At 50.6% G+C, this 11,300-nt stretch overlaps 1 protein-coding gene across 1 annotated transcript; it reads right to left on the bottom strand.

Annotated features, from left to right (window-relative positions):
* Positions 1-510: 510 nt before the first annotated feature.
* On the bottom strand, positions 511-2,733 carry Pou4f1 (POU class 4 homeobox 1). The gene is made up of 2 exons (XM_027941584.3): positions 2,611-2,733; positions 511-1,953 (listed from the first exon to the last, which is right to left on the bottom strand). Exons 1-2 carry the CDS (start codon positions 2,731-2,733, stop codon positions 811-813), a joined length of 1,266 nt encoding a protein of 421 aa, XP_027797385.1. The 3' UTR covers positions 511-810.
* Positions 2,734-11,300: the final 8,567 nt, after the last annotated feature.

The raw sequence follows: 11,300 nt of genomic DNA, 5'->3' as shown, positions 1-11,300 counted from the left end.
TGTGCTCCCACTCTCTTCCCTGGAGTGCAGCCTTTGGAGTCTCCTTGGAACAGGGAAAATAAAGAGGATATGGACAGGCTGGAGGTGAGACTTAAAGGGAAAAATTAAACACGCAGACAGAATAACTAGCTTCCCTACCCCAAATTTCACCTTTCCTTTCGTTTGGTTTTCTTTTTTGACTCAGTTCACGTGTGTAGGGTTGGGGCGGTGGTAATATTGGTAGTGCTCTTTTTCTCTTCCTTGGGGGTAAATGAAGCTGCAGATTATGGCTCTCCGAGTTAAATTTTTAAAGCATTTTCTTTGCTTTTGTTTTTGTTTTCTTTTATTTGTCTAATTTTTGGTGGTTGGTAGGGGTTTTTTTGTTTTGTTTTGAGTTTTTTTTTTTTTTTTTTCTTTTCTCTTTTTTGTACATAGTTCCTTGGTCCCCAGGAGATTTTGATAAGTGTCTCTGGTCAAAAACAGTCCATTTCCCAACCCTTCCCGTGTCGCCCCCCCATCCCCCTGAACCATCCTGCTTCTTAAAACTCCCCTGCTCCAGCCTAACTTTTTTAAACCCCCATTCCCTTGCTCATCTAAATGCTCCCTCCTCCCCTGCTGTCTTCTTTCTCTACACCCAGCACTCTTGTTTTCTAGGCTGGGGGAAGGTAAGGGCAGAGATAGAGTGGGGCCCAGGAAAGAGCAGGGAAGGACTCCCCAATTGCAAGCAGGATAACGGACACTTCAAAAGTGATGGGAAGCAGGTCAGAGGAAAGCCCCCTGAAATGCTCCCTCAGCTTCTCCTTCTGCCCCACCCGGCACCACCCAACCCCCTCAGTAAGTGGCGGAGAATTTCATCCGCTTCTGCTTCTGTCTCTGGTTGCAAAACCACACCCGCACCACGTTCTTTTTGAGGTCCAGTTTCTCAGCGATGGCTGCAATCTTCTCAGACGAGGGCCGGGGTTGTACAGCGAAGTAGGCCTCGAGGGAGCGCTTCTCTGGCGCAGCGATGGAAGTCCGCTTGCGCTTCTTCTCCCCGCCGTTGAAGAGCTCAGGCTTGTTCATTTTCTCGCGCTGGGCACCCTCGGCTTCCTCTAGCCAAGCCTGAAGGATGGGCTTGAGCGCAATCATGTTGTTGTGCGAGAGCGTGAGCGACTCGAACCTGCAGATGGTGCTCTGGCTGAGCGATCCCACGCCCGGGATCTTGAGGTTGGCCAGCGCGGAGCCCACGTCCGCCTGCGTCACGCCCAGCTTGATGCGCCTCTGCTTGAAGCGTTCAGCAAACGCTTCGAGCTCGCGCGGGTCCGTGTCCGAGTCGCAGATCGACGCCAGGCCCGCTGCGCCCACCACTGCCGCCGCCGCGGACGCTGCAGCCACCTGCCCAGCCGCTGCCGCTGCTGCTGCCGCTGCAGCGCCATGGTGCGCGGCCGCTGCCACCAGCCCGGGGTGAGGCAGCCCGGACGGCATGTTCATGGCAGCCGCCGCTGCCGGGTGCGACAGGTGGCCCAGGCCGTGCATGTGTGGATGAGGGTGTGCTGAGCCGCCTAGGAGCCCGCCACCCGGGCCGCCGCCACCGCCCCCTGGGCCACCACCGCCGCCGCCGCCCCCGGGGCCGCCGCCACCTGGGCCACCGCCGCCCCCGGGGCCGCCACCGCCCCCGGGGCCGTCGTGGGCGCCTCCACCACCACCCGCAGCGCCCGCGCCGCCAGCTCCAGCCATGAGCGCGAGCGAAGGGGACGAGATGTGGTCCAGCAGATCTCCTGGCTCTAATGCCTGGTGGTGGTGGTGATGGTGGTGGTGGTGCGCCAGCGGCACGGTGGATGTGGACGTGCATGGCACGCTGTTCATCGTGTGGTAGGTGGCGTCCGGCTTGAAAGGGTGGCTCTTGCCCTGGGACACCGCGATGTCCACGGCCGCCAGCGCCTCGGCACGCGCCAGCAGTGTCTCGTCCAGGCTGGCGAAGAGGTTGCTCTGCAGCTGCAGGCGACACAAACCAAACCAAAAAAACCACAAAACCAAAAAAGCAAAAACAAAACACACACACATACACACACACACAAGCCGGAAAGCACAACAAGCAAAAGGCAAACACAAAGCAACCAAAATAACGACGGGGGTGGGAAGAGTGGAGAACGGGAAAGACGGAATGGGGGACACAAGCAGGGGAACAGACGAGAAGGGAAAGGAGCGTAAAGAAGGGTACGGAAGCAGGGAGAAAGGGTGACACAGGAGCACATTCCGGGAACGGGCGTGGGAGACGAAAAAAGGAAGGGGGAAAGAAGAAGAAGAAATGGAAATGTAACTCGCAGCTGGGGACCAGTGTCACACACCCGGGCACGCATAGAGACCGCCTTTCTGAGGCGTGAAATTAGCAGAGAAAGTGGAGGGAAGTCGAGAGTCACGGCCCCAGAACTCCCCACTGGTCGCAGGCGCTCGATACAGAGGCAGAGGCAGACCGGAACACAACCTTAAGCACCGCTGAACAAAACGTGCCTCACAGCGGGATTTCTCTAAAAACCCCTGCCCGCGATCGCCCGCACCCGGACCTGCACACACCAGCACCCGACATGCAGAGTCTCCGAGAGGGGGAGGGGGCGGGCGCGCGGGCCGGGGCCACGGGCGCGGGGCGCTTACCGGCGGCGTGGGCAGGCAGGCCCGCCGGATGGCCTCCGAGCTGGAGTGCAGCGACGGATACTTGTGCTCAGGGAGGGTGGGATGCATGGCAAAGTGTGGCTGCTTGCTGTTCATGGACATCATCTTGACGGCTGGGCATGTAATCCACAAACACTCCGAAAGTCCGCGGGAAAGTGTGCTCGCCGGCTCCCCCGGCCTCCCCTCAGAGGCTGCAGCCGCGGCGGTAGCAGCGGCTGGCGGCGGCCGCGCCGCAGGCTGCTGCTGCTCCTGCTGCCGCCCGGCGCTCCCCTGACCGCGCAGAGCGCCGCGCGCCGGCCTCGCGGTGCCGCTTCTCCGAGAGCTCTAGCCTGGCGCGCCGACGGGATGCACTCTTCTTACACCTGAGCCCCACTTCTCGCGACCGGCCCGGGGAGCTCTCGCGAGAGCTTGCGGCCCCGCCGCGTTGACAGGCATCAGCTGTCCGTCTAGCGCGCGCTCTCCCTTTCGGCGGCGCCGTGCGTCTGCACGAGCGCGCGCTCGTCGAACCGCTATCGACGCGTGGGAGCCGCTCTTATAGTGACCACCAGCAAGGACAGCGCAGGTGATGCACCTGTAGCTACCGGGGCATGCGCACTGCACGCCTCACCTTTCCATCGCGGGTCTGGAAAGATCAGAAAGGCCAGCTATTGTCTAAGGATAGCCACCTTTTAGGAGGAAGAGGAGATGCACGCACGCCCCTCTGTGGGTTTTTCCTCTCCCCTTGCAAGTCCTGAATATATGCGCATTACTTAGGTACACCTCTCCAGGATGCCTAACAAGCTGTTATATAATGTATACAGCTGGGCATTTGTATGTTAAATTATGCCCGCGCATTCTTCTGTACACAGGGAAAAATAACAGCACAGAAATGTGGAAGGTGCTGTCTTTTGCTGCAAGAAACTGTTTCTTTCAAGGTTTATAAATAGGTTCCTGGAGAACAGTCGCGGTGACAGACATTTGTTTGAAGCAGTCAGACGCTATTGATTTTCACATAATTTAATTTCTTCCGCATACTTTGTTGTTGTTGTTGTTGTTGTGAATATAACTGTGTCAGGCACCACCAGTGACAGCCACTTAGCCACTAGGAGCATGTGCTTTCTACTCGGAAAGGCTGTTGAAATTGTGCGTTTCTCTTATTGTTTGTCTCCTTTAACCGTGTACAAACCTACGTTTCAAAGGAGCTCCTAGTGATCTGAGGCTCCTAGTAATCAAAAGGAGAAAGTAGTTAACAGGGTGTACTTGGGATCTTTTCCTCTTCTCTCTTCTCCCTTCTCTCTCTCTCTCTCTCTCTCTCTCTCTCTCTCTCTCTCTCACACACACACACACACACACTCGCACACACTCATTCACTCACATTTTATGCTGGAAACTCCTGGAAAAGAAAAGTGCTTCAGAGAAAAGGGATTACATGTGGAAAAAAAAGAACTTTCTTTTTCATCCTTTTGTTTCTTTGCCTCTTATATATTTTTCTTCAATAGGAGACAGAAGAAAGCTAACTTATAGGAAAGCATGATTCAAACTATTAATTCAAATCAATCTGAAAGAAAAGACGCAATCTCTGGTGCAGCTTTTCTTCTTACTGCAAAATCAAGATCTAAGAAGAATAAATCAATTAGCCAACCTGTTATATGGCCCTCGTGTGGCATGCAGATCAAGAGGAGCTGCAGTTCAGGTGTCCAAGTCCCTGGGGACACAGCACTTGCCCGAGTTGATAATAACTGCCCAGATATTATCATATATGCCACAAGAGAACTGGAAGCAGCAAGGGGCTACTTATGGGAAACTAGATAAATAATCTTTCAAGTCTCTCACACACCAAGGAGGTCTGTATTTCCACCAAAGAGCAGATCTCATTTCTGTAGACCTAAATTAGCATTTCTGTGGATTTTCTTTCCTTGCATTAGCATACCCACTCACCTATTCAGAGTCCAAGAAGAGCCCATAGAAGTCACCATGGCTTTTTCTTTCTTTTCTTTTCCGTCCTCCCACCCCCTACCTTCCTTCTAGCCCACAAGGGAAGTAAGAAGAATGTTCACTTGCTGGTGTGAGAAGAGCCACTGCTCCATCCATTATGCAGTCCCCTAGGAGCGCTAAATGCAACTTTATCTTAACAGGGAATGGACAATGAGCAGACATAGCTGGAGGGAAAAAGTGAGTCCAATGGTCATAGTCACTCCAGGTGTCCAGACTTTAACCTAATCTTTCCTGACATCCGTCCTGATAGATCCCAGTACTTTCCTGTGGTGGGTAAGAAAGGGCCCCTCCCTACCCCTGACTGGGGGCTGGTTCCTGCAGCACGCTTTCCACCCCACCCCACCCCACATTCATCCCTCCCTGCCCCAACCCCCACCTCTCACCCCACCCCAGAAAAGTTGGCCTTTAGGGACCCTGAAGGGTACAGGGCAGACAGAAAAGCAAACAAGCATGGGTTTGTGGCCAGGTGGGTCCACAGATAGGGAGTCCCTAAATACCCCCAGGTGAACCTTGATTTACCCCTCTGACCCTGGGAGGCCTTTGGAGTTCACCATCCCACTACCACTCCTTTCCTAACTCACTTCGCTCTGGACAACTGGAGTACCTTCCCACCTTTGGGTGAGGCCAGACCTATCCCCTCTTTTTGAGGGGAAATATGAGGACTGGGTACAATCCTTTCTTTTCCTTCTCCCATGTATCGGAAGCCCACCTGGTCACATGTGTTTTTCCACCAAGGCAGCTGTAAAAGAGTTCTATCAAGCAATAAACGTGTTTAGGAAGGAAGAGAGGTCAGTTGGGGAAAACGAGGAAGAAAAGGCAGGGAGAGTTCAACAAGCAAGGGCTGATTGGGGTTTGTGAGAAGCTCCTTGATTGGGTCTCTTTCAAAAGGAGTTGGAGCAGTGACTCAGTGTCCTTGAGTTCAATCCCCAGTATGCCCCACCAAAATAAAGGAGCTGGAGACTGGGCAGGAGAGGTGTGCCCCAGAGATGTAAATTTTTTATTCCAGCCTGTTGTTTTTCTGAGACCAATTGTTTCACCTTCCCTCATTTACCTGTGACCTTACCTTCCTCAAATTCTTGCTGAACCTTAGTCTAGGCAAGACATTAGAGATAAGAGGTATAAAATTAAGGGTACCTGTCCTCCAGGAGGTGACAGTCCATGAGCATGAGGAAGCTACAGAAGAAAGGCATTTAAAGTACAAGTTAATAGATGTGATGAGAGGGAGTTGAACAGAAATGCAAAGTGATGCTTGAAAAGTTATCTGGCATATTCCTGGACCTCAACTCCAGTCTAAAGAGTGAGGCACACTGGTGGATTTTTACTTATGATGGGTAAAAGGAAAGGGTTTCCGGCCTGGACTCAGCTCACCCATATGTCACTGCTTTGTTTTCCTGGCTTGGCAACTGCTGTAACTAGTTGGCCCCTGCCTGTGCTAATGATGCCCACATGGGGTCTAAGCCTTGGCATAGATTCCTGGGCAATTTCCCCCCACCTTCTTGTTTAATGACCCACACAGATCTCCCTCCTCCCCCACACACCATCTCATAGCTTTACATTTTATCAAGAGAGGGATAATGAATGCACAGCTATTGATTTCCAAGGAATTTCCGCCCCCAGGGACAGGGAGTCTATCATCTGGATCACAGACACATTTCTTTCCCTCATTAATTAATTTTCTCCTCCTCTTTTGGCAGGCCTCACTTCACATTTCCTCTAGTAGCTCCCCTGTCCCAAGCTCAGGAAGTGAACTCATTGGCTGGAGTGAGGAAAAGTGGGAGAGGCTCTATGAAAGAGCGGGCACTGTACCTGTCCCAGGTGTACCAGTCCCAGGCAAGGAGGAGCCTGACAGCAGCTGCCCATTTGGTCTGCCTTTCTCCTTCTAGTGGGGCACAGGGAAAAGTTAGTGTTTGACACGACAGTGGGCTACCTCCCGCCTCTCGTGTTGAACCCTAATTTCCGAGGTTTAGGGAATGGGGTTTTGTCCCGGAAAATGTCGACCTAAGTGCACGGTGGTTGTATACATACAGGTGGAGGGAGTCGGACCCCACACTTGTCAGAACCTGAGGGTCTGATCCCACCTGTAGGCCCTGCTACCTGGGTCCTGGAGGCTGAAGCCTGGTCTCTGCTCTTCGCAGACTCAGAGTGTCACGTATTTCTTAGATATTGGCAATTTTGAAACAAGGCACTTTTCACCACTCAAGCTAGCGCCCACCGTTCAGAGGAAGCCCCAGAGCCCAGATACTGCGGACTTCAGAAGCCGCCTAGCACTGTTGGGGCAAAGGGAGGAGCAGCCCGATGGGAGGGGTTTCGGATCAAAACACTGGCCGCACTGGGGCTGTCCCGGCTACCTCCTGCAGGGACACTCTCTCGGAAGTGTGAAACAGAGGAGGAACTGGTGCGGTGCTTTCCCTTCGCTTCTGCACCGCCTTCCCAGGGTCAAGCCTGGGCTGCTTTCATCGTTCGTCTCCCTCATTGCAACTCTTTGCGCATCCTGGCCCGGTAGCTCCCCCGGTGATTGCCACTGAGTTCCTCACGGATCTCTATAGTGGCCCTCTGACCACCTCTGGCAGCCCCCAAGGCTGCTGGCGCCAACCCCACCGGGTGCCCAGCAGGGGTCTTGCCCTTCGTGGCCAACGTAGCCCCTAGCTATAGACTGGAGTCGCGCTCTCGCTCTCGATTGCTACCGGCTCTGAGATTTCCTGGAGGCCACTGTCCTACTTCTTTACCCCGCTCTGCCTAGCACCCGCAGCCTCTTGCCTCCCTGGTTCCCCAGTCCCGGGTGGGTGAGGTATTGGGCCTCTCCGGACCTTCTCTCCTAAAGACTCCCAACTCAGCTGGCAGACTAGGCTCCAGCGGGCGACATTCTCTGTTTTTTTTTTTTTTTTTTTTTTTTTTTTTTTTTTTGTCTTTTTTTGGAACTGGGGGGTCGAACTCAGGGCTTTGCGAATGCAAGGCAGACGCTTTGCCACTGAGCTACATCCCAGCCCTCCTCTGGCTCTTAAACTCAAGTGTAATTTCCGTTGGGGACATTTTCCTGGATGTGGAACACTCCACCCGGAGATGTCGCTGATGACCTTGCGACCCTGAGGATACCTCTCAGTCAAGTTCATTGCCATTCATTCTCTCTGCATTACTATATAGAGATCTATATTTATAAATCTCCACCCTGGTCTGTCTGTGCATATAAAACCCACCTACCTTGTGAAAGCCCTACCAGTGATGCCTGACATCTATGTCTCTGTCCTATCAGGGATCGGCCTCCCCTGCCTGCCAGTTGCCGGAAACACTTTCGCAGCTCAAGTGAACAACATTGTATCACTTAACAAGGCCACAGGCCCCTACGATTTAGGTCCCGAGAGGAGCAAGGGCTCCCCTGCCCCATCCGCGCCGGCCCTTTCAAAACTGGAAGTGCGCACAGATCAGAAAAGGAGCTGCCAGCCACCGCCCACCCCGGGTTAAAACAACAAGCAAATCTCTAGAACAGCCAGCCAGCCCGTGACCCCACGCGATCAGATGTTGTCTTCCTTCTCCCAGACAGCCGCCTGTGGGTCGCTCGGACCTGGACACTTGCACGCCTTGACTGTAGGGAGCTCTATTGGAGGAAATAGAAAGCAGAGGACCCCCACCCAGTCCCGCAGGAGTGAGGTTCCGAGGACCGAGAGGCGGGCGTCGGTCGCCCTCCGCAGGCTCTCTTCTGCCTGCAGAAAGATCCTCAAGAGGGTCTGGAAGCCGCGGAGGAAACCGCGAGGCAGCGAGTCCAAGCCCGAGAGTGCGGAGCTGAGTCCTGTCGCCCGGCTCTAACGCTGGCGGGTGCCGCCGCTTGCCGCCCCTCCTCCCCGCCGCCCGCACAAATCAAAGCCCCTTGCGAGGGACTGGGAAATAGTTGCCTTGTCATGTAACACATTGCCCTGATTTATTATAAAATTTTAACGAAATCATGCATATTTTAACAGCCTTTAATCACTGCATGAAAATTTAATTCATGGACTGTAGCGCGTTTAAATAAATGAAGTGTTAATTCATTAGGATTAATTAATTTGTTAAAGGATTGTGTGCAAGGTTAAGGTGGAAAGAAAACTCTTTGTTGGCTTCGCGTCTTAATCGTCAGGTTTCCAGAGTGATAATAAAATGAAAGGAAACCGCAGAACACGCGGTAGGAGTAGGGCTGGAGAGGGACCAGCTGAGAGCACCCTCAAAAGCGCGGGAAACTCCGGCTGGAGAAGCAAGGAACGGTTTGTGCTCAGAAGTGACTGGGGAGGAGGGGGCGGAGGTTGGGGTTGGGGGAGACCGTAATGGTGGCGGGAATCGGGGAAAGCTGAGTTCTTTAGGGTCCGAGGGAGAAAGGGAAGCTCAGAGATAAGCTGGCGGGACAGATCCCACCTTTTCACCAAATTGACCCCATGGGTAAGGCAAGGTTGCCCCTTCCAGCCCTCAGAGGGCCAAGCCTCGACTTAATGGACAGTTGATGGACCAGCCCCGCCACCTGCTAAGATTTTTCAGCGCCAGGGGAGTCACTGTCTCGCCATCAGGCCGCCGGTCCTGGCGACTAGGGCAAGACCCAGAGCCTCGGGGGGATTATGACTGGAGGAGGAGCAAAGCCCAATTTGCAAAGCTCAGGCAGTAGCAATACGGGAAACCTCATTCAGTCAGGAACCCAGACTTTAGGATGGGGTTCCTTCAGCGCTTCTGAAACCGCTGATAAAAAGGTGCCCCCGCCAGCATAAGACAAAAGTCTTATGTGCCCAATTCTTTACTCAACCTTCAGAGACCTAGTAAGAACAGCACCTCCATGAAGCCACCAGATTTCCTCACAGTTCAAGCTCTCTGCAACGTGAACACTCTTCTATTCACCAATGTCAAGAATCAAAATGGACTAGTCTTACAGGATCCCTTCTCTAAGTCAGATCCTTACCCTTTGTGTAAAGCCCTTACACCCACAGATTATAAACACAAAAAGCCCACCTACACACTTGGCTTAACCCAACTAATATTATTAGAGAGGGTCTCCTCCCTATTAACACAGCAAACCTAAGAATCTACCTTGTTTCAAAAAGTGGACTTGGCAACTCAAAAGTATTCTAGACTGTTTCAGCCACATTAAACTGAAGATCACCCTAGCCTGTGCTCTAGATGGATTCTTAAATATGCATCTTAATAAATGCTTCCTCGCTATGAGTGGGGTTCCGAGAATTAGGCAATAAATGTTCACTATGCACTCTGAGATCATTGCTTAAAAGGTTTTCTCTCTGCCAAGTATTATTAAAGGGATCAGGTTACATTGTGATAGGCAAAGGCTGTATTGCAGGACTTCCACAAATAGGAAAGACAGACCTTCTTATGAGGTTTTGGAAACTCTTCTAACAGGCCACACACCATAAACTGTTAATTTGATGCTCTCTACAAATACCATCCACAGGCACAAAAGTGGAAAAAAAATCTCTTGTGCAGATTATTACTTTGAATAATTGCAAACCATTCAAGTATATGGAGACAAGTTCCTGAAACATATAGTTCAAGATCAGGTGCTCTTGTTTAGTGGTACCTTTGTTTCAAACTAATGTAGATACCAAAGAGATGACAGGAAAGCCAAGCAGGTTTGAAATTAAGAGACTTGAGTCTACCATTTTCAGTTTTGTTTTTTTTTTTTTTGTCAGCTGACTAAACCAACAAAAAGGACATAATTTTTAGATGTTTTTAAAATTAAAACTACTAAAGGTCATGACAACAAAACCCTAGCATCTAGTTATATTGCTATAGTCAGCAATTTAGAAAAATTAGCCTCAAAAGCTATTTTTATAAAAACATGAAGTGATATCACTAATATACTGTTTTCTAGCATAACTTTAGTGATATTAGCCAATAGCAAAAGAAAATTTAAATTTATAAAATGTCAGAGTCATTGTGAATCTTTAAAAGTATATAGTTCCTATATGGAAGCCGAGCCAAACATATAGTTTCTATATGGAAGCAGAGCCAAGACCAAGGAACACAGGCCAGGCAGGAAATAAATGTCACTTGTAAAGAATACATGAACACTCTCAAAATAATTTTAAAGGAACTCTTGGGAAATTCAAACCATTCATCCTTTGTTTCCAAATATGAACTCACACACAGGAATAGAAGAGCATAAGCTCTGGAACCAGAGACCCATTTTTAAAATATGGTTCTATCCAATTTCAGCTGTGGTAACTAATCCTCAAGTTGCTTTTCTGTAAATTAGGGAGAACTACATCTCTGTCCTATCAGGGATAGGCCTCCCATGCCTGCCAGTTGTCTTCCAGGATTTAAGAAAAAGGATTAGATGAGATATAGGGGAGTAAATATTTGGTCTCAATGTTGGCTTATGTATATATAGAAGACATATTTGAAAATCTGCTAGACTTCCTTATTTGTCATGACATTAGATTATGGTAAAGACATAAAAAGTAAGCATATGTGACCAAATTCAAATTCTGTACAAACAGGAACAGCATAGGTTGATGTATGAAATATTGCTTTAGGAAGGATGAAGAGCCTCTTGAAGGTAAGCAACTGGGAAGCACTCTAGACCAACAGATTAGTAAATAAGGCTACACACTTAGATTTGCAAGACACACTATCAGTATTTGGACTAAAATACACATTCTTGGTTACAGACAGAGTGAAGCCCCTTTTTCTTAGTTCATTTGAGCTGTTATAATAAAATACCTTAGATCAGC

The sequence above is a fragment of the Marmota flaviventris genome, chromosome 4 (genome assembly GCF_047511675.1).
Source record: "Marmota flaviventris isolate mMarFla1 chromosome 4, mMarFla1.hap1, whole genome shotgun sequence".
NCBI classification, from domain to species: domain Eukaryota; kingdom Metazoa; phylum Chordata; class Mammalia; order Rodentia; family Sciuridae; genus Marmota; species Marmota flaviventris.
This window is presented reverse-complemented; position numbering and strand designations above follow the sequence as displayed.